We start from the raw sequence: 22,851 nt of genomic DNA on the forward strand, positions 1-22,851 counted from the left end.
ACAAGGTAATATTTACAACACAACTAGTAGCTTAGAAACTCCTGAACTTATACACAAATGAGATACACAGCAGGTAGACCCACAGGACTAGCCACCAACACGCCCCTTCCACCAACCCCTGTATACATGTGTCTGATCAGGGGGACCCAGATCCACCTGGGCCGGGTCTGGCAACACATTTTATCTTGTTCAGAGGTGCCAGGTTTGTGCAGGAGCCTTCCAGGCTCCATACTTCCCACATACGGGGCCAGGAGCTGCAAAATGCAGGAGTCTGACCAGAAATGGTTTGCACGGCTTTAGTTGGGACAGAAGGGGTGCGTGCTGGTGCACGTAGCCCAGAGGGTCCAACTCAGGGAGAACTTAGGTGCTGCAGCAAAAATATGTACCACCAAAATTACAAGCACGTCATGCAATTGAAAAAGAAAGAAAAAAAAAAAAAAGTAAAAGATTGATGTTGAAGTAAAAAAATCTTTGCGATGGTGGACGTGCTAAACTCATTCTACATGCTCTCTTACCCACATCAGTACAGACGCACGTGCACGTTTGCATGTGTGTAACATCTGTGTTGGATGAGTAAGAGCCAGGTCAAATGTAACGTGTAGGACGGATGAAAAAGAGTACCAAAAAGCGCACGCACACACTCACACACCACAAGCAACCTTTAAATACACATATTCTCTGTTTTATATAAATGCCTGCACAGTGTAAAACACACACACACACACACACACACACACACACACACACGCACGCACACACTCACACTCACATTCACACTCAGAAGTGAACCAGCGCAGACTCCTAGTGGAGAACAACACTGTGGGTGGGATGGGGGAGTTTTTTGTTTCAACCACACAGGCTGGACTGTCAATATTCATTGAGTGTGATTCAGATGAAAGACCCAGCTATGTGCAGCTAGTGGATTGGTTAGCTGACCCACACGGTTAACTAGTCTGTTAACCCAGTAGTGGCGACTGTACAGTGAGGTCCCAACCAACAACACACCAGAGGGAGGAGAAATAAAATCACAGAAGAATCTAAAACATGCCAGTCTTTTTTTTTTTTTAAAGCAGAATAAAAAGCCACAATGTAACTGAAATGAGCTCAATAGTTAATACCATTCAAATCAAACAAATGAAATTAGTTTCTAACATTTAAAACAAATATTTCTCTGTACAGAAGTATAATATTGCAACCTGATATTGTGCATATAACACACCAAACCTGTTAACGATTACCGGAAGAGGGGCAGCGCTCACCATCAAGGTGCATTATTCTTTTTTTTTTGTCTTTTTTGTTTCAGACTGTGTTGCAGCCAATGTGTGTGAGAGTGTATTTGTGCATATGAGAGAGAAATGAGAATAGCAAGAAAGAGAATAGAGACAGACACTCAGCTAATGGCATATCAAGTCCTGTTTCCATCAAAATCCTTGTGCTCAAAAATCAATGCCCTTATTCAGTAGATTATGGATTTGTAAAACTCTCGTGCACACATTGCCAGCTTTCCGAGTGTGCACACATGTGTGTGCATTGCCTCTTTATTGAGTCACTTTGCAAACTCTCTGCATTGCCACGTGCCTCTCACTGCTGAAATGGAGCGCTGTGTTTTCACCAACAGAGAGCCACAAAAAGTACCAGCTACTCTGACACTCATCCAGGAGTATTAATTTAATGAGTAAATCTGCAAAGGCAGTGCACTCAGCTTCCATATTCACCACTGGGACATTAAAATGGGCCTCAAGTCCTTTTGTTTTACATAGAAAGTTATCACAAAAATGGACATCGTATCCTACAAGAGCCAGTGCTGAATTGGATGCATTCTCCCCATTACTCTCACAATTACTGATATTAAGTGATTTCCAGCAGCATTTTGAGATTTTTTTTTTTGTAACACCACAACTGAACTTTTGAACTTTGAATACTCTTTTGATACTTAGTCTACTCTACAGAAAGAAGCAGGAAAAGAGCAAAAGTAATTAATTGAGAGAAAAAATGAAAACTCTTAAGGGAGGGTGAGAAGGCGGGAAGGATGGATAAACACATTAAAAGTGGGGGAAAAAGAAGAAAAAAAGAGGTGTTGTGTACTGTATGCTGTTATCATTATTTAACACTGTTAAACTTCTGACCTTGAAATGGAAAATGACAGAGCTGTGCCCTTCATTGTACCCTTGAAGCCAACGTCAAAGAGAAATAAGAGAAAAAGAAAAACATCTATCCAGCGAATGATTGAGAATATTCATATCTTTCAGTATAAAAGTGTTTTTGGTCAAACGTCTGTGTAGGTGGCAGGGTATAAAATCTACAAAGTGCACAAAGAGGAGCTATCTCGTAGCTTCGACACACACACCCACGCTAATCTACTGTCCTAGACTACTATGTGCATATGTGTATGTGTCAAAAGTGCATGTGTGTCTGTGTGTGAATGCGTGTGCATATATGACCCTGTTCAGGAGTTTAAATTGTAACACAGGGCAGTAGGAAGCATGCAGTAAGACCTGAAGGCTAGCTAAGAGAGGAAGCAAGGATGCTATGCTGTATGTCTCTGGATCTAGAAACACTAGAACACACACTCTCATCCTGAGAGGCTTTTACTGGTGGCCGTTTGGTCCACTGTTTTGGAATGTTCAATTAACTGACATCAACAATAACAAACAGTCGGTAGGTTTTACTTTACCTTAAAAACAGACACAGCGTGTGTGTGTGTGTGTGTGTGTGTGTGTGTGTGTGCGTTCAAGTGTTTGTACATCTGCAGGCAGAAGCCGATGCACTTCTCAGACCTCACTCCGGATCAGCTGCCCGCCTTCCAGTCTAGTTTCTTTTTTTTTTTCCTTTTCTCGTTTTTTTACATAGATAGTAATTTCCATTCAAGTCAAGGATTACTTTAGTGTAGTTTACTACTCTTTAAGCCATGCCGGCAGTGCAGATTGGAGGCTCAGACAACATCGGGGTTGACTGTGGAAATCATAGTGCAACGACGAGTCCTGGACAGCGGTGGGTGTGTTCAGGTGAAGTATGTGCATGTATCTGTGTAATTTCATACAGAAAGAGATTCTTTACAACCCCTTTAAGAGGCTGATGAAAGGGTGGGACATGTTTTCTTCAAGTCTTAAAAATACTCCTTCGTGTCTTCCATTAGTTCCCACAGTTGGCGTAAGACTCTATACACAGAGTCCCTTTTATTCCACAAGGTTTTTCCATCTGCCTTGACAGACGTATTGTCAGTTCGTGCCTCGTTGCCTGCAGCTAGAGGATAGTACACACACCGACAAACACACACTGCTCTTTTTGCACTGTGCCTCCAGGTGTCCCGGTGGCCCCAACCCTGCCCTTAAGAGATCGTAATAACAAAGTAAGCTTTTTTTTTTCTTTTAACTCGGTATCACTCTTGACCGTGTAGTCCAGAGCAGACCTTCTCATCTTTCCCCTGCATGTGTCTGTGTTTTTCTGTGTGTGTGCTAAGAGTTAGACCTGCCTGGTCCGGCCAAACACACACCTCTTTTCTTGCATGCTTTTGCGTGTCAGTGTGTTTCAGTGAGAGCGAGTGTGTCGTTTGTGACACTCAGACATCAGACTCGATGCTGGGCATGCGGCGATACAGCCGAGGTCGGTTGCCGCCGGCGCTCGAGGCTCGCGGCGCTGTCACATAGCTCATGGGTTGAGAGGCAGCAGGTGACACCATGTAGGAAACCACAGGAGACTCTTGCTGAGGGTAGAACACCTGTTGGTCAACATGGCCGCCATGCTGGTTGATGTGATGGCTGCCATGGTTACCGAGGGTAAGCGTCAGTGGCATTCGCTGCTTATAGAGCTCGTGGGCGGAATTTCTCTGCGGCATTCGTGCGACAGCCTGGGAGGCAGGATCTCTTTGTGCTGTGCCGGGGGCTGACTGGAGAAACGGGTTGTGTGAGGGACGATCGGGCAGGAGACTCTTCGAACGCCGGGGAAGAGGCATCGGGGCATCCAGACTGTGATGGTGGGACGGGGAAGGAGAGGGGGGGCTGCGGCCGCTGAATGGACGATCCGAGCGCATGGTGAGGACGTTGGCGTAGGCGCCTTCGTCCAGGGTGAACTCCCTCTCCCGATCTCTGTCGGGAAGGCTCAGGCCCCGCAGGTGGTGGAGAGGCTGCGACTGCCGCTCGGGAATGCCGTCCGGAAGCACGTTCTCGTAGGAGTGCTGACGACTCAGCTGGAGCTGCTGGGCTGAGGGAGAGGTGGCGAGAGGAGATGGAGAGGAGGGGGAGGGCTCCAGGTGGCTGACAAGCCCGTCCCCTTCGCCCACGAGACCCAGCTCGGTCTGGGGAAGGTAGTGCGTAAACATGTCCCCGCTGTGCGGGTGTGTCTGGGAGTAGTGCGAGTGCAAGTGGTCTTCACTGATGTCGTACAGGTTTCCCAGGTGGGCACAGGCGTCACAGCGAGCTTGTGGGGATCGGACAGTGTAGAGGCCGGAGAATCCGCTGAGCTTGGTCAGGCAGGTGCGACAGTGGCCGGGCCTGGCACTCTGTGATCCCAGGCCTGCGCACGGGGCATCAAACGAACCTCCAGACTTGTCCTTGGAACTAGACGGAGAGAAGAAGACGCTGATTACACACAAAGAGCCAACAGAGGAACTTGAGTAAAGCTTAATGTGTACCTTGTAGGCATGGGGCGATATACGATATTATCGTATATCGCGATAAAAAACGGCCGCGATATTGTTATCGTGGGGTACTGTAATTATCGCCAATTTTCTTTTTTTTTTTTTGTCACACAAGGCTACCAGCCAGGTAGAAGCCAGTGTTATTTTTTTCATGTATTTTATTAATATTATTTATTATTATTATTTATTTAATATTTTTTCAGAGAGTAGTACAATCCGTGTGCATTTGACTACTGTGGCACTTTATTTTCACTCAATCTTTGTGTTGGCCATGCAGCTTTTGTTTTGTATACTACAGAGCAGTGCCTTTATTTTATTATTTTTCCAGAGAGCCGTACTAAGTAGCAGGCAGCCAGCCACTGTTAAAGTTTCAGAGAGTAATACAATCAGTGTGCATTTGGCTCTACTTTGTCACTTATTTCTTTCGACTCTCAGGGAAGTATTTTCTTACAAAAAAAGAAAGTTCAAATAAGTACCGGTACCGGTACTATAGTTTACACTTTGTAATGCATAACATTTACAGTACGCTATTTGTTCTCTACCTCAAGTGTCGCTGTGTTGAGAATGATTTGAGAATAAATGTTCTGAAGGAACCAGTGGATCCACGGTTAGTGTTTTTCCTTGCATTTTAAGAATTTTATAAGCGACACGCTAATATCGTGATAATATCGTAATCGTGATATTTTTGTCCACTAATATCGTGATATGAAATTTTTTATATCGTCCCATGCCTAGTACCTTGTACTGGATATTACCTGCTGTGTGTGTATGTGCTGTATTTCTTGTCCTTCAGGGAGTTCAGGTCGGCCTCGGCGCTGTGGCTGTGGTGCAGGAGGCTTGCGCTCAGCTGCAAAATGGGTGTGTCTGACTGGAGTGAGTATGTGCTTTCAGGGGGGAATTGTTCAGGGGTGTAACTGTGTTCATCCCCTCCCCCTTGGCTGTCCCTCTGGTACGGAGGAGCAGACTGGAGGCTGGCTTGGTCAGAGTCAATGGAGTAGATTCTTGACCCTCCTCCTCCTCCTCCTCCTCCTCCTCCTCCTCCTACTCCTGCTGTTCCCCCTCCTCCTCCACCCCTCTTTCTCAGCTGATTGATTGGCATAAATCCACCCCTCACAGCCATGGAATCAGAATCTTTATGTGAGGGTGGCCGACTGGAGCACTCCGACATGTCAGAGTGCTGGGGCTCTTCGGGCAGGTAGCGCTGGCTCTTCATCGCTGGCGGCCCGCTTACTGGCGTTGGTGTGGGGCTTGGGCCCGGAGATGCGACGGGCGGCTGACTTTTCAGTGTCTCTACACTCTTCTTCCACAGGGTTCGGGGTTTTGATGCAGGAAGGGCGGGCCCGGAGAGACGGGCCTTGTCATTGGTGATTGACAGCTGGGGCTTGTTGGGGCTGGTCTGGAGAGTTGGGCCTTGTTGTGGCCCAGGAAATGGTGCAGCATTGTTCAGGAGGTTCTTGTGTCGCCCAGTCAATGACAGGAAACTCTGTGGACCTGCAGCGTTGCTATAGAGACCAGGACCCTTCTGAGTATGGAGTGAGTTACCTAGGAGACAAGCGGAGATGCTCCTCAGACAAGAGATACAATGGATTGTTGTTTGGATGAATGCTTAGCTTGTTTGCTGATACATCATCTGTTAACTTGGCAAACAGTGTGTGCCATTTAATGCTATCTATAATCAAAAGTCAGATTGCAATTAATTCCTATAAAATGTCACATGTATGTTGTACCATATATTAAATATTACAATACCTTTCCCTGTCATAATTTCTATGAGGCTTGGTTGCAAGACGACAGTGTTGCGTTTAGGAGAAGACAGAGCCATAGATTTAGCAGACTTGAGCAAGTGCATCATGTTGGCTTGAGGACTGAAGTCGAGCTCAGGCGACTTCTTCTTCATATCTATATGAACACCATGGATACAGCTCCAAATACCCTGAGAGGAGGAGAGAAGAGAAAATTAAATAGTGAAAAAGGAGAGGAAATAAGGGACAAAGAAGAGTGAGATAATGGAGATCATTTAAAGAGCGAGTTTAATTTGCAGCTCAGTAACTTCTTCCTAAAAAAGTTCAGACATGCACAAGAGTAATAAGAGTAATTTCCTTGTAAAGTGACTGTGTGGAGACCTCTACACCCTATTTCAAGTGCGTTTACTGCAAACCTTAACCTCATTTTGTCCTGTAGAAGAAGAGATAATCACCACTTTTGGAATGAATCACTTTCAGAGGTGTCTGGAAAATTAAATTTAGTCGATGATGTCACTGGAAGGGGACTTTGAGTGCAAGTAGATGTTATTCCTACAGCCACTTAACTTCAGGCATCGCTTCTCTAACAGCATGTGCATGCTGAGATGGACATATACACACTCATAAAAACACATCATTCTTTTTCTTTTTTTTGTAAAACACTTAATGTGTGAAATGCTGCTCGTCTGGAATAAAAGCCCTCCCTCACACAGAAACATGACATATAAATAATGAAGAAATGGTCTGTCAGAGTGTACCCATTTGTTTTTTATGGATATATTAAGATTTTGTAAGTGTCTAACCCATCTGCGACCAGACCTGTCCTTCCACTTACCCAAACTACTTACTGTATGTGTAACCATTTTTAACTGAGGCCTTATTGTAAACATGTGTGTGTGAAAGCAGAGATAAACTGAGTTTTGTATTTATGCATATGAGCTTATGTGTCTGTTCTCATCCTCTTATCAGTTTGGTTCCTCTATCCTGCAGTCCATATGTGCAGCAACACATTTATCTTCCTCAGCTGGCCTCTATAACCCCACTATCTTCTTCTTTCAAGACATATACAGATTCTTTTAGTAGCTTAACAGTTGCAATTGTGTCTCTTGATTTTCAGTCTCAATCATCCAAGTGATATTATTTATTCATTGACACAATCAAATATCTGTTTAGCACATTTATGTTAAGAAAAAATAAAACAGATGAAAGATTCACATTTAAATACTTTGAGAATATATTTTTCCTTTTAGAACACCATAAATATGAGTTGCCTGTTTTTAAATTCACATTTCTTTCAGGTCTTTGCTTTATTAAGGTTGTAACTTAATTCAACCCAAAATTGAATAACATTCGTTCCATGGTGTTCATCTGTTTTTCTCCTCAGCAGGATCCCGAAAGACACAGACTGCGTTTACATGCAGTCAATAACCCTTTTAAAACCCGAATATTAGCAATAACCCAGTTTTACACGGCCATGTAAACACCAATAACCCCTTTGAATAACCCAAATTTGCTCATATTCGGGTTTTTAAAAACCCGAAAAAATGACCCCTGGGTTACTCCTTTTAAAACCCGAATATTCGGTCATGTAAACGCTAGGGGTGTAACGATACACTAATCTCACAATACGGTACGATATACGATATTATAGCAGTATTTTTTTAACAACCTTGAATAAGGAACATATGACTGGAAAAAACGCAAAACCACGCCACACTTTTGGAGTGAGGAGGAGACTAATCATTTTATAAATGTAATGAAGGATATAGCATTTTGGCATTTGTAGACGGTAGAAAGTACCGGGATAGCGAGATTTGCAAGAAGGTGAACGAAAAGCTGTGCAAAGCAGCATTTGTTTTGAATTTGGATACAGGAAGAAGAAGCGGAAATGATGCTAATTGCATCATGATGTTCTCCGTGCGTTGCTGGTTTGATCGAGATATCCCGAATGATTAATCAGGGGCTTGAACAGCTCATCACATGGGCGAAGATGAGCTTCAAGCCAGCAAAGTCAAGGTCTCTGGTCCTGAAGAAAGGTAAAGTGGCCGATAAGTTCCGCTTTACATTGGGAGGGACCAAGATTCCAACAGTGACCGAAAAACCTGTCAAGAGCCTGGGTAAAATCTTTGACAGCTCCCTGAAGGATGCAGCAGCAGTACAGCAGACCAAGAGCGACTTGTCTTCTTGGCTCACAGCCATCGACAAATCCGGTCTCCCAGGAAAGTTCAAGGCCTGGATGTACCAACACGGAGTCCTGCCTAGAATACTCTGGCCCCTGTTAGTCTACGAGGTACCCATGACAACGGTAGAGGCACTAGAGAAGACCATCAGCCAGTTTCTCAGGAGATGGCTGGTGCTCCCTCGGTCCTTAAGCAGCATTGCCCTGTATGGCCATTCCACCAAGCTGCACCTCCCGTTCAGTGGACTTACAGAGGAGTTCAAAGTCACCCGCTCCAGAGAGGTGATGATGTACAGGGACTCAGCAGATGTCAAGGTGACCTCGGCAGGAATTCTTGTCAAGACCGGGAGAAAGTGGCAGGCTCAAGAAGCCGTTAGCAGAGCGGAGGCAAGGCTGAGGCACAAAACCTTGGTTGGAACCGTGGCAACGGGGAGGGCAGGCCTTGGCAGCTTTCCCAAACCACGCTACGACCACGCTCGTGGTAAGGAGAAGCGCCAACTAGTCCAAGAGGAGATTCGTGCTGAGGTGGAGGAGGAACGCTGCAGCAAGATGGTCGGCATGTCCAAGCAAGGGGCGTGGACAAGGTGGGAGCATGCAGAACCTCGCAGACTCACCTGGGCAGAGCTCTGGAGAGCTGAACCTCTGCGCACAAAGTTTCTTATCCAATCAGTCTACGACGTCCTCCCAAGCCCGGCCAACCTGCACACCTGGGGCCTGGCAGATACGCCTGAGTGCAAGTTGTGCCAGAGGAGGGGCACCATGGAGCACATTTTGAGCTGCTGCCCAAAGGCGTTAGGAGAGGGGCGGTATCGCTGGCGCCACGACCAAGTTTTAAAATCCTTGGCGGATTCCATCTGCACAGCGATACAGTACAGCAAGACCCAGGTCGCCCCGAAGCAGTCAATCGCATTTGTTAGAGCTGGGCAGAAGGCCAAACACCAGCCAAACTCCGCAGGAGGACTCCTCGCTTCCGCTCGTGACTGGCAGCTCCAAGTTGACCTGGGAAGGCAACTCAAGTTCCCAACTAACATAGCTACCACTTCACTCCGCCCAGATATGGTAATTACATCGGAGTCCACCAAGCAAGTGGTCCTGCTGGAACTGACGGTCCCCTGGGAGGACCGGATTGATGAGGCCAATGAGCGCAAGAGGGCCAAATACGCTGAGCTCACCACAGAGTGCCGGAGCAATGGCTGGAGAGCCCGCTGCGAGCCAGTGGAAATCGGGTGCAGAGGTTTTGCTGGACATTCACTCCAGAGAGTGCTCAAACTCCTTGGAGTTAGAGGACTGCAGTTGAGGAGAGCCACCAAGAACATCCTCGAGGCCGCAGAAAAGGCCTTGCGGTGGCTGTGGATCCGTAGGGGGGATCCGTGGTGCGCTACTACACAAGCCGGGGATTGATCACCCCCGGCTGGGTCGCCCGGGTGAGGGTGTATGATCGTTAAAGACCCAAAACACCCAGTGACCCCGGGTCAATCACTGATGACGTGTCCAAGTATCACCGTAAGGTGTATTCAAGGTCTATCACCATGTATACAGGGATAACCCTGTTTGCTCACGCATGTAAACGGAATATTCCAAATGTTTCAGTAACCGGAATATTAGCAATAACCCGAATTTTGACTGCATGTAAACGTAGTCCCAGTCCAATGCCTTCTACAAGTCCACAGAACACATGTGGACTGGTCTGCCAATCCAAAGGCCCTGTACCCGATGTCTATGCGATGTTGGACAGGCGTGTCCACCAAGACAGCCCCACAACATCCGGAGCCTAAAGGACCTCAGGGCGGATCTCATCCACTCCTGGTTCCTCGCCGTCCAAGAGCTTCTCAACCACCTCGGTGATCTCAGGCCCAGAGATAGGAGAGCCCACCTTCAAACTCAAAGGCTCTGCTTCTTCATAGGATGGCGTGTCGGTGGGATTGGGGAGGTCCTCGAAATATTCCCTCCAGCAACTCACAACGTCCCTAGTTGAGGTCAACAGCGCATCCCCACTATACACAGTATTGGTGGTGCACCGCTTCCCCCTCCTGAGCTGCCGGATGGTGGACCAGGATCTCTTTGAAGTCCGGAAGTCGCTCTCCGTGGCCTCTCCAAACTCCTCCCATGCCCAGGTTTTTGCCTCATCAACTGACGAAGCCACATGCCGTTTGGCCTGCCTGGACCGATCCCCCTGCCTCTGAAGTCCCACAGGCCAAAAAGGCGCCAAAGAACTGCGAAATGGGATTTGAAGCTCCTTCTGACAGAATAACTAGAGAGCCAGAAGTTCCCAGCAGACCCTGATAATACGTTTGGACATACCATGTCTGGCTGGCGTTTCCCCGCTACTGGAGACAACTCACCACCAGGTGAAGATCAGTTGACAACTCTCTACACCTGAGTGTCCAAGACACGTGGTTGCAAGTCCGATGATATAACTACGAAGTCGATCATCGATCTTCAACCTAGGGTGTCCTGGTGCCACGTGCACATGCTTATGCGTTAACATGGTGTTTGTAATAGACAATCCGTCACAAGCGCAAAGTCCAATAACAAAACTGCTCAGGTTCAGATCGGCGGGGCCGTTCCTCCCAGTCACCTCCTTCCAGGTCTCACTGTCATTATCTACGTGAACACTGGACTCCCCCAGTGGATCGAGGGAGTCCCCAGCAGGGGCCCTCTCCAGCACCCCACCCAAGGACTCCAAAAAGGGTGGGTATTCTGCACTGGTGTTGGGTGCAAAAGCACAAACAACAGTCAAGACTGGTCCCCCCACCCAAAGGCAGAGGTAGGGTTCCCTCTTGTCAACTTCTCAACCTTGTGAACCATCTCAGGCTCTTTCCCCACCAGAGAGGTGATATTCCCTGTCTCCATGTCTCTTTCATGCTTCTGCACCTGAAGATCTGACCGTCAGGGTCCCCACTTTCGGCCACTACGAAGCTCACACTGCACCTGACCCCTATGGCCCCTTCCACAGGAAGTGAGCCTATGAGAAGATGGACCCACGTTGCCTTCTTGGGCTGTGCCTGGCTGGTCCCCATGGGTGAAGGTCCGATCAACAGGCGCTCGTCATCGAGCCCCACCCCCTAGGTCTGGCTCCAGGTGGGGACCCTGGGGATCCTTTGTTCTTGTTTTTAATATGGGGTCTTTTAATTTTTCTTCACATTTCCACATGCTCTGCTGACAGTTCACCAACCAGTGCTCTCTTACAGTCAGAATCAATGAAGCACAGCAGTTGCTGCCCGCTAAACTTTCATCGTTGAGCGCTGTTTGCTTATCAAATCCCTTGAACAGAAATAAGGGTGGTGTAAATGGGGACTGAATAACCATATGGAACCCATTTGCTGTTGCCAAAATGCATGTTAAGTTTTTGATAATGACTCTGGAGTAGGGCTGGGGATCGATTCAAATATCAAGAATCGATTTGATTCAGATTCTTAAGATTCAGAATCGATTATCAGGATTTGATTCGATCCAATTCGATTTGATCCGATATGGATTTGGGTTACTGTTAATAAAACTGTTTTTTCAGCTGTTGCATGAATTATATGACTGTCTAGTCATATAATTATTGGCAGTAGTATTGGCAGCTAATGATGCTGTAAGGACCAATCAGCTCCCAGAATGCTGATAGAACTGCTTTCAGAAACATCGTGTGGCAGAATTACCAAACAGATCCAGGGAGGAAACAGAGGACGAAAGAAATCGCTTTTATTTTTTCCCCATTTCTGAGAATTTGGTTTTTAACATTTATGCAAATGTAACCCCAAGACAGTATATGAAGCAATGAAATATAGACAATTTATGCAATTATAACTGGAAACTTTAATGTTTTCATACCTTTAAACATATTTAAAGGCAAAAACATGGCACCAGTTATTCTCGTGTCCAACAAAATATTCCTTTTTTGGGCATAAACAAAAAAATACCAAAAGTTGTTATGTAATGAGAAAAAAAAAAAAAAAAAAAAATTTAAATCGATCTTTAGACATATGAATCGATTTTTAGGAATTAATATGAGAATCGATTTAAAATCGGAGAATCACACAGGCCTACTCTGGAGATGGAAAAGGGTTATAAAATATTTTGTTTATTTATTTTTTCCTCACCCTGCTGATGGTGAAAAGCAGACCTGGTCTTCCAGTGCAGACACCAGTGAAGCAGTATCTCAGTCTCCAGTAGAAAAGGTGCTCAGAGATGAAGGTGAGGATAGAGAGGCCCATTGCCGTCGCCAGCATGTAGAAGACCCCTGCCATGTTGTCCACATCCAGCTGGCTGGACATAACTTCATTTTTTTCATTGTGGCAGATCCCAGTCAGCCACTGAGCCTCCAGCTCCTCCATCTCACCTGTCGAACAGGAAGACAAAATATAAAAGTGATTAGTTTGATACAGCAGAATGATTAAAGTGTGAGGAATGAAGGGAGATGGGCTGCAAGATGCACAGATAAAGGGAATGAAAATGATGTATGGTAGATATAAAATTGGGAGGAAGGAGGCACAGGAGGAATGAGAGGCGAAAAGGTCAAGAGGTTAAAAGGTAGTGTATAAAAATACAATAATAAGAAAAGTTTGGCTGAATTATTATCGCTGCCTTCACATGTGCATTGCCATGATGGTGTTTGCCCAGGAGTAAAAAAGCTGGCTATGAAGCAAAGCAGTTAATTTCACTTCAGCAGTTTGATTTCTGATTGGCTGGCTCTCTTTCTTCCATTCGCACCATCTCACAGCTTATTATTCAGAACAATCTGGAGGAGTAAACATAACAGGACATGGTGGGCCCACACACACACACACACGCACAAACCCACACAGAGTAATGATGATGAAATGGTGTATTGAGACTAGCCCCTGATAGCTTTCTAACTGGGGGAGCAGAGGGACGAACAGGAGAAAGATGATTAACGGCACAACTGTTCATGTTAAAGGCCTGGACCAGTTTCTGCGCTGTGTAACTGACAGGGTAGAATATGTAAATGCATCCAGATGCCTCACCATCTCCGATGATGCTCAGTATGGCCAGATCAACTAAGCGTTTCCAGTAGGATCCTTTCTGTAAGGCAATACCATAGCCTGTGGTGGCAAAGATGTAACCGCTGCCGATGGTTACCAGCTTACATCCATCGTCTCTGCCGGCCATGTAGTTCAAGACTGCAGCATCATAAATAAAGGCATCCAGCTTTCTGTAAGAAAAGCATACAGCTCTGAATGAGGATCAAGGCCAAGTCTGAATTTTATACAATCAAACTGAGAGGATATAATGATAATGAAGAAAAAAATGGATTTATGTTTTATTTCTTTTTTAAGTGTACTGAATATTTCTGTCCATTCTGGGCATTAAAAACGTTTTAGTTAAAAAGATGAATTTTCTTGCAACTCAGGAACCAATCGTGGGACCTTTGTTTAAAATACAGTAATAGGTTGATATTTGTGGGTATCGTGGCAATTTTTATATTTAAATATAATCAGTGTATTGTTGATATTGGTTCAATATAAAACTATCACTACATCGCTACTCTGATGTGCTGTTGTCATAGTTTCCAGGAAGACACTGCCAAGCCACACACACTCTTCAAACCATTTACCAGTGTCTGCTATCCAACTTCCATGTGAATCTGACAGTCCTGTGAAACGGCACACGTTTGCATCATCATCATCAAATTCAACAATAACGAGACATCATATTTTAAATAGGAAATATAAAGAGGAGGTTTAAATGAGAGGATATAAACAGTTCAGAATGGGAGCGAACGCAGCTGTTACTGATGACATCTCGCCATTGACTGCTGTCACTTCCCTCAGTTTTTCCTTATTAATTTTGACGCACTGCCAGTGTGAAATGCTGAGTTCTGCGTGCTTGCTGGGAAGTGCATCTCTCATCACACGACGCTCAGTGCATGCGTGTAGGCAAATAGCTGCATGAATGTTGACATGTTTGTTATGTCTGCTCTGAGATCATGTAGCGGATCTAGAAACACAAATCAAAGTAAAACAATTACAATCTGAAAATCAGAAACAACGATTCGATTTCTGTGTCTATACAGCCTGGTAGTGTGTCAACTTGTCAACAAGTTTGCATTGATGTTTTGCAAGTAAAAACCACTCTGGATCCCTAGGGTGACCATGCTCATTTATTATCACAGCTTTTTTCACTTCTATGGCACATGGATATCTGAGCGTTTGCAGTAGTGCATCCCCTAGCGCTTACACACCATTCATTAGTAAATGAATCATGCACACACTACCCAACCCATTGTCAGTTGCGGCATTATTTACCACTAAAAAGTGGGATCTGTGTATTTCTCAGCTGAAAACCCCTCCAACCCCCATAGTGGATTTTAACCACCTCTTCCATCAAATAATCATTGCTACAGACGACACGAAAAATTAAACATAAAATCCACCAATGCAGCACTGAAATTGCACTTTTTTATGATTTAAGGCTTTCTTCTTTGACTGATTATAGTCTCTTTGTGAACACAATGTCACCCTGAAATAATGGCCTTTTTTAAATTTTGCGTTTCAAAACTCCTCAGGCTATTGTTCCTTTAAATTACATGAAAAAGAGAAAATAAAAATAAAAACTGTTGTGTATTGCAGCAAAAGCTTTATTCAACTGATTGTAAAATAGAATTATGTGAAAATTGACTTAGCAGTATTCATTGTTGAAGATCTTAGGCTTACTGAGCTAAGTGTAAATATAATGAGGTCACAGCAAATTGAATCAATTTGGGTGTGACATCGAAGTCTGTGATGTCAGCCTGATACATACAAAGAAAAAACAAAGAACAAAACAACTATTTTTCAACCATCTTTTGTAGCACTTTTCAAAATTATGTATTAAGTAAAATACTTTTGTAAAATTGAATGAATACACCTTAGATATGAATAAGCTTCCAATGTAACTTTTTTGCCAAAGGCTGAGTTTGAACCAATTTTTCCATTTCCATTTCATTACACGATGCACAGCATAAAACAAAAATATGCAAGTTCTAAAAAGTACACAAAGAAAATTATCTTTTTTTTTTTTTTTACTATTTTGAACAACAATTTTTGCTTACTGTATGAAACCGGTAAAACACTAATGATCCTGCTGAACACATTCATTATGCAGTCGTGATCTTGCATAAACAAGCCTAATGTAGGTGATGTTGGAAACAAACCTTATATATTTGATATTCTGTATCAATGATGCAATTAATGCAGAGAAGCATAAGCGAAAAGAGGAGCAAAAAAATTGAAATTATCTTTGGAGAAAATACAGCAAGGATCAAAGCCCAACACAACAAGCAAATAAATAAAAACATTGCAGACATCCTTCCATTAGCAACTGTTTAGGAGGGAGGAAAAAACAAAACAACTGCAAAGAAAAAAAAAAGAAAAAAGAAATGGCCAGCTCAAGCAAATTATACTCTCCATGTTTTGGCAGCTTCCTCTTTCCAGCAGCAACACAACTATAATGAGCACTTTCAAATACTGCGTGCATTTTACTGTCAGCTACAGAAACGCTCAGCACAGCAACTGCAGCATTTTAGCATAAGTTAGTACTGAGCCTCATGAGACTGGACTGCATAATACAATATATAAAGTATAGGTGTTATTTGCAAACAGAATTACCCTCTTAAGTGTAAAAAATCCCAACTTGATGTGAGCTGGCTTGACAAGTTTACATTACCCTGTCTTGAGGGTGGCCAGTGCATCCAACACTCCAGTCTGATGGTATTTAGTCATGTACTGATGCATATCTGGGTAGTTCTTCTTGATGTTGCGCTCAGTGCTGCCGTTGGGAACCGTCCCGAAACGAAATGGTGGGGAATAGGAGTATGGGCTTTGGAACTGTAAGGAAAACCAAAAAAAGAAAAAAGAAAGGAAAGGAAAATATTGGATTTTATGTCAAAAACACAAATGAGAGAAAGCAGGACAACAGGAAGAGAAATTTAAACAAAAAAAAATGAGAAAGACAGACACAGTCCAGGGGAGAATGGGGACAAAGATAAACAAATAAAGGAGATACATGAAGGGGGAAAGCAGTAAGAGAGGAGAGTGACAAGAAGAAAAAGAAGAGAGAGAAGAAGGGAGAGATTGAACTCATCAACCATCATCACTGTGTCCATTCTAGTGTAAGACTGGCTGGGGTTCTGCTGACACTGCCAGTCTCTGAAAACTCCAAACACACACACACATATCTAAACATACACATACTCGCCTTTGATGTGTGTGTGTGTGTGTGTGTGTGTGTGTGTGTGTGTGTGTGTGTGTGTGTGTGTGTGTGTGTGTGTGTGTGTGTGTGTGTGTGTGTGTGTGTGTGTGTGTGTGTGTGTGTGTGTGTGTGTGTGTGTGTGTGTGTGTGTGTGTGTGTGTGTGTGTGTGTGTGTGTGTGTGTGTGTGTGTGTGTGTGTGTGTGTGTGTGTGTGTGTGTGTGTGTGTGTGCATAGGGCTGCTGTGCTGGCAGTGTTAGTGAGGTGACAGCTTCGGCCAGTGGGTTTGGGCTGTGAAGCCTCAGGGTGCTCCCCAGAGAGCCTTGTCTGGCCGCAGGCCTGGCATCCATTACCAGAGCAACACTGACTCTGAATGTATTTAGTTTCCTATGTGTGTGTGTTAGTATGTGAGAGTGTATATTTGTAATCCCACCTTCTTGTCAGACAGTCCAGTGACTTGATCTACAAACTCTTCCTGGATCATGAAGGCAGCCAGGTTGGCAGTGTAGGAGGCCAGGAAGATGACAGCAAAGAAAGCCCACACGGACACAATGAATTTACTGGTGGTGCCCTTCGGGTTCTGCACAGGGACAGAGTTGTTGAACACCAGACCCCACAGCAGCCATATGGCCTTTCCGACGGTAAATGATGGACCATGTGGGTCTGAGTGGCACAGAAATAGAGGGATCGAAAAAAGGTTGAAGGAAAAAGAGAAAGGTAAACCCTCAGTTACATCTTACTATGGCAAAATGATTTTTATGACATGCACAAAAAAATAATCTTGGTCTGAAAGTGGAGCTAATATGGAAGTATCTGTAACCTGCATTCTTTTTAACAGCCTTCAGGGGAAGACTGTTGTGGAGGAAAAGCTGAACGTTAGCCTTCTTCTGGCAGGATTTGTCAGGAAACATTTCTAATAAATTAATATTCTCAATCACTGATATTCATTTAACACTGCTCACTCACAGTAAAAGCAACAGTAAAAAGTACAATTAGAAAAAAAGAATGTCCAAAGCATTAAGACAGATGTTTCGAAACTGTCCATAAATTTTACAACCGAGTAGCATCTTTTTTTTGGTTTCTGTTACCAGCTTAATGCGGCCTGCTATTAACTAAAAAGAGCTGGAAATTACTGCAAGCTTTCAAGCTACAAAAAGCCTGTAAAACATAAAGCTTTAGGAAATGTTATTTTTTGTATTTTTAATTACAAGTATTTGTTATATAATTAGTACTGTGTGATTGTGCCACACCATGCTGCATTCTTCGAAGGAGAGAGACTAATCTAATTTAATAAGGCCAGAGGGCGATGTTGTAAAAACTACAACAAAAAAACCCCACAATGTTATTGTTGCCTTCACTTAGAACTGATGCCTCCAGCTTATACACTTTGGAGCTGCTCTTAAAGAGAAGCTTTAGCTTTAGTTATTAGGATAAACAACTAGGGCGTACCATGTCCAAAAAGCCCAGGGTCAATGCCAAAATGTTGTCAATGTTCAAATGTTTTTGCCAAAATGCAAGTATGTTTTTTTTTTTTTTTTAGAAGTTCTGATTTGTGCACCAAAGAGAGTGTATGCCAGGACCCGTGCTTGCTCAAAACGGACCAAATAACACCTGAAACACTTTATCATTTGATAGTGTCACTAACAGGAATGATTGTGAGAAAGAATGGAAATACTCAAGTTCTAAAAGCTTGATGTCGGGCAGGACAAATTTGAATAATAACATACAATATGAAGTCAAGCTGAAAAAAGTGAAATATCACTTCTGAGCCTAAATGTCAAAGAAAACGTATGAATCTTCATTTCCATGCTATCCTGAGTTTTCTATTGTTTTTTGTTCTTTCATCTTATAGGAAGTATATCTGTGTCTGCAAGACACTAGTTCAAAACTACACAAAAACGCATACGCACGCACGCACGCACGCACGCACGCACGCACGCACGCACGCACGCACGCACGCACGCACGCACGCACGCACGCACGCACGCACGCACGCACGCACGCACGCAAACTGCACAACTTCACACTTAATTCAATAAAGTGTGCAATATTATATATGGTCTGAAAAGTTTTAAACTTCCTGTATGTTTGTGGGGTAAATCCAAGAGAAGATGTTGAAGGAACAGACAGACTTGTATAGAAATATTCTGTTTTTTCTCTCCAGATGTTACATAACAAGAATGTAAACTACTCTCATGTCACGTCATGTCAGATTGTGTACCAAACCTGCAATTCTGATCCGGCAAATAATCATCATAAAGCAAAAGCTGCTTATCTTTTAATATACTAAATATATATGTTTTAGAAATACTAGGTCGTACATTTAAGGTACATGCATCGGAGGTATATCAGCCCTTTAAAGTAGGCCTGGGCGTGTGAACGAGAAGGGGAACCCAAGAAAATGGCGGATGGACATAGCCGTGGAGGAAATAACAGATCTCTCAAGTCTCATGCATTTCAACAAGTTCACACGCTCTCACGCCACACATGGCATTTTTCATGCGGAGAAAGTAACTTCACCACACAGTAATTCCAACAGCCCTTCTTACAAACAAGTCCAACGTTAGACTACGCTGGTGTGCGCTGAGCTCTCAGCTCAGAGCAGCTGTCTGGAGTTGCCAACCAATCAGCCAATCAGAAAATAGAATTTTTGTTGCCGGGTAAAATCTGTGTAAGGTCGTGCATTAATCTTTATCGAGGTAAAACTGCTCAATTTATCATGATATTGATGACGCCATATCGCCCAGCCCTACTCTAAATATTGAACCCCCGCCCCGCACAAAGAACAACACATGACTCAGTATGTGAAACGGCTGTCTTCAATCTCCAGTAAAAAGATAATTAGTAATGAGTCAAACAGATAATCACATTGGGTATGAAATACAGGTTCTCTCTTTGTTTAAATACATGCAACTGTAATCATATCCAACAACACTAAATTCTACTCAGAGGATGATTGTCCAATCATTGAGTCAGATAAACTAAACACATTTACTTGAATTGTGTTCAAGAAAATCAAAGACAAAACATAATCCACTCCATGTTCCTGGGTTGGCTTGGAAATTATGCTTAAATGTATTCTTTTAATGCAAACACAACATTAATTTCACAGCCAACAGGACAGCTGCAGGCTCAGTTTTTTTGATTATGCCTCAGAAAACAGTTTTTATGTTCAGCTGTGGAACAGAAATGGCAATGTGATCCAACTTTGCCAGGTCAGTTCTTTATGCTGCAGGAAAAAAAACTTTGTACTTCTTGCTCTGGGAGAAACGATTAGTGTGATATCCCTGATTACACGCAAGTGTGTGAGTGTGTGTGCGAGTCTACCTTTGCCTTGGGCCAAGTTTCGGTTGAAACCCAGTGGACTGATAAACTCAAAGAGAAAGACGGCGATGGCGGTGACAATGAGAAGCATCACAAACATCATCACCCAAACCGATGCGCTGAAGGGCTCTGACAGGAGGGAGAGAGAGGGAGACAAAGTGTTAGTGAAATCGAGTACATGAAATGGACGGACAATGAAGAGGAGCAGGAGATGCATGAAATAAAAAAGGAACAAAACAGAACATGGATGAGGGGGTGGAGGATACAGGAGGAAGAGATGATGGAGAAGAGAGAGGGGAGAGAAAGATCGGAGAGGGTGTGTTAGTGACAGAGAGTTTGACAGAGCATATTTCCATATTTCTCATTATTCCCTTGGATGAGAGCTGAGAAGGGGAGAAGCTTGGTGTGTGTGTGTGTGTGTGTGGGGGGGGGGACTGTAGCAACAGCAGGGATAGAAAGAGGAGGGACAGAGGAGAGTTTGGAGAGACAAGAATCAAACTCCTTGTGATCTCATGTGCCCTGCTGTGGATACGTGAATCTATTTGTGTGTGTATGAGTCGTGTTCAGTGTGTAGTAGGGAAGGAGTTCGGAGAGTGGGATGAGTGCCAAAGACGTTGAACCCAGACAAATTGTATGTGTGTATGTGTCACTTTTTGTGTAAGTATGTGATTGCCAGGGTTAGCCAACCCTGAGAAATTGTGCGCTGAGGTGCCTCTAATATGAGTGCGAGAGATACTGAACCGTCACTGATACTCTAGCCCAGGCTCAACACACACACTTAGATGCACGCACGGTCATAAGCTTTCACGTAGGTACACACACGACGCGTTCACCCTTTAACTTAAGCATGAACACGGCACAGTCAGTCATTCTCCACACATCCTTGACACATATGTCCCAACATATTAGCGTACGACAACAAAAACTTTTACTTCTTTTTTTGTTACACACAGCTATACTGACACATGGCATGATACACAGAGATCAACACGTGCATGGTCCGATACACTCCCTCGCTCCTTGTCTCGCTCCGATGACAATACAAGACATTAGGCAAGCACAGAAGAGCGCTTCGGTTTCTAGTCATCTCAACGACTGGAGAATAGGAGGAGGAAGAAAAGAAGAGGCCAAGAGGAGGAAGAGAAGAAGGAGAGGGAGGCGAGTATCAGGAGTGCTTTGTCTGCTTTGACTTTTCAAAAAACAGCTGGCACGCTCCACTTCCTCTGCTCTGGTAGAAATATTAATGTGCTTAGGGTGTTGAGGCCCAGATAAAGTCAGAGTACAAGTAGAATTTGGCCAGCACATACTCGCTGAATAAAATATTCCATTTTATGTTCAGGATTTTGCCAACATGTAAGCGCCTCCCCATTATCGTTCCCCCCAGTAGTCAGCTCACTGGGGGGGACAGCTGGAAACGTGGAAATTTAAGTTGAGGAAGTCAAAGAGAAAGATTTACCGAGGAAGGCAGAAGGAGAGACGGTTCCGTTGCTACGTGACACCATGACGCTGATGCCGGTCTCCACGAAGGGCACAGAGAAGTCTATGACCTCTGACCTTTCTTCGTTGATGGTCAAAGACCCGACAGCCATCACAGCCTTCTTATACACCACCTGGCAAAGAGATAGCAAACTAACTATGTGCACCAAGAGAAAGAAATATGGCAAAGTCTATAAAAATGTGAAAAAAACATATATTTCTTCTTTGACATGTCCCTCCTTTTTCCTCTGGATATGAAATATCACAAAATCTATGGCTGTACAATAAAATGTCAGCCATAGTTGGAGGGCTCTACCAAAAATATCAGATAAAAAAAGTAATTACACTTTTCTTTCTCGTAGTTTCCCCAGTCTGCTCCCATTGACGATTCCACAATACATTGACTGTATTGTGAGATTTCATTATAAGATGATTTAAGTTTTAGTTTCAAGCTTGAAGGACTGTAACTTGAATTAGTTTTAATTTATTCTGTGACAGAAACGATAAACATTACTGGTAAAGTATTCTTTGAGGTGTCCTTGATTTTTTTTCCAACTTGGGCTCATAATGGTGCACTTAAAACACCACAGAGCAACATGTCCTTACTGAATATTAAAAAGTTAAATAGAAACGTTCCAGAGTGAAATATGCCAGCTGGCTCTTTCATGTGATGCTTTGCAGCCGCTCCTTGCATCAGTTCAGTAAGGTTTCTTAAGTGGCTGCCACAACTTTTTAATCAGGTAAAAGTGGAGACTTTGTTGTTTTGCAAAACTGTGGTTCTTTTGTCGTCCAGTCATTCTGTCGCCACTCTGTGCTTGGGATCAACGTCTTGTTGCAAGACCAGTTTTAACCAATCTGTAGTTGTTGGACAGATGGCCTCAAATAAACTTTAGTGTGCTTTGGTATACAAAGGAGGGGCAGCAAACCAAGCCCAATGCTTGACAGTTCTCTCAGCCAAATAAGCCATAATTATTTAGTCTTTAGTCACCTTTAGAACAGGAGATGTAGCTATTGTCATGTTTTACTGGGGATTTCCTGATCTGATCAGGAAATTGTTTCAGACTTGATCGAAATTGCTCAGGGATCGGATATATATTTTATTCTCGTTATTTTGATCAGCGCATCAAACAGATGATCATCAAGCAGTATCAACAAGAAACTTCAATAAAGTTGTTTGTTTGTGGTGATCTGCGCACGCACACAGCAGTGTTACAGCAGAGGACAAATGTACTATTATATATAACTATTTATTTAATTAATAAAAGTTACCAGGGTGACTGAAACCCGAACGCAGCTGGCGTCTGTGTTGTCTGCCTAA

At 43.7% G+C, this 22,851-nt stretch overlaps 1 protein-coding gene across 1 annotated transcript in view; it reads right to left on the reverse strand.

The window, feature by feature from the left end:
• Positions 1 to 1,864: 1,864 nt before the first annotated feature.
• grin2ab (glutamate receptor, ionotropic, N-methyl D-aspartate 2A, b) overlaps positions 1,865 to 22,851 on the reverse strand; it is a 130,289-nt gene continuing 109,302 nt past the window's right edge. The window contains exons 12-20 of the mRNA XM_061719805.1: positions 21,514 to 21,667; positions 20,061 to 20,186; positions 17,167 to 17,396; positions 16,211 to 16,371; positions 13,531 to 13,718; positions 12,646 to 12,884; positions 6,386 to 6,569; positions 5,392 to 6,178; positions 1,865 to 4,556 (exon numbers count right to left, since the gene is read on the reverse strand). Of these exons, the coding sequence (XP_061575789.1) occupies positions 3,560 to 4,556; positions 5,392 to 6,178; positions 6,386 to 6,569; positions 12,646 to 12,884; positions 13,531 to 13,718; positions 16,211 to 16,371; positions 17,167 to 17,396; positions 20,061 to 20,186; positions 21,514 to 21,667 (3,066 nt within the window). The 3' untranslated portion in view covers positions 1,865 to 3,559. The remainder of the gene's footprint in view (positions 4,557 to 5,391; positions 6,179 to 6,385; positions 6,570 to 12,645; positions 12,885 to 13,530; positions 13,719 to 16,210; positions 16,372 to 17,166; positions 17,397 to 20,060; positions 20,187 to 21,513; positions 21,668 to 22,851) is intronic.

Source organism: Cololabis saira, chromosome 1, assembly GCF_033807715.1.
Source record: "Cololabis saira isolate AMF1-May2022 chromosome 1, fColSai1.1, whole genome shotgun sequence".
NCBI classification, from domain to species: domain Eukaryota; kingdom Metazoa; phylum Chordata; class Actinopteri; order Beloniformes; family Belonidae; genus Cololabis; species Cololabis saira.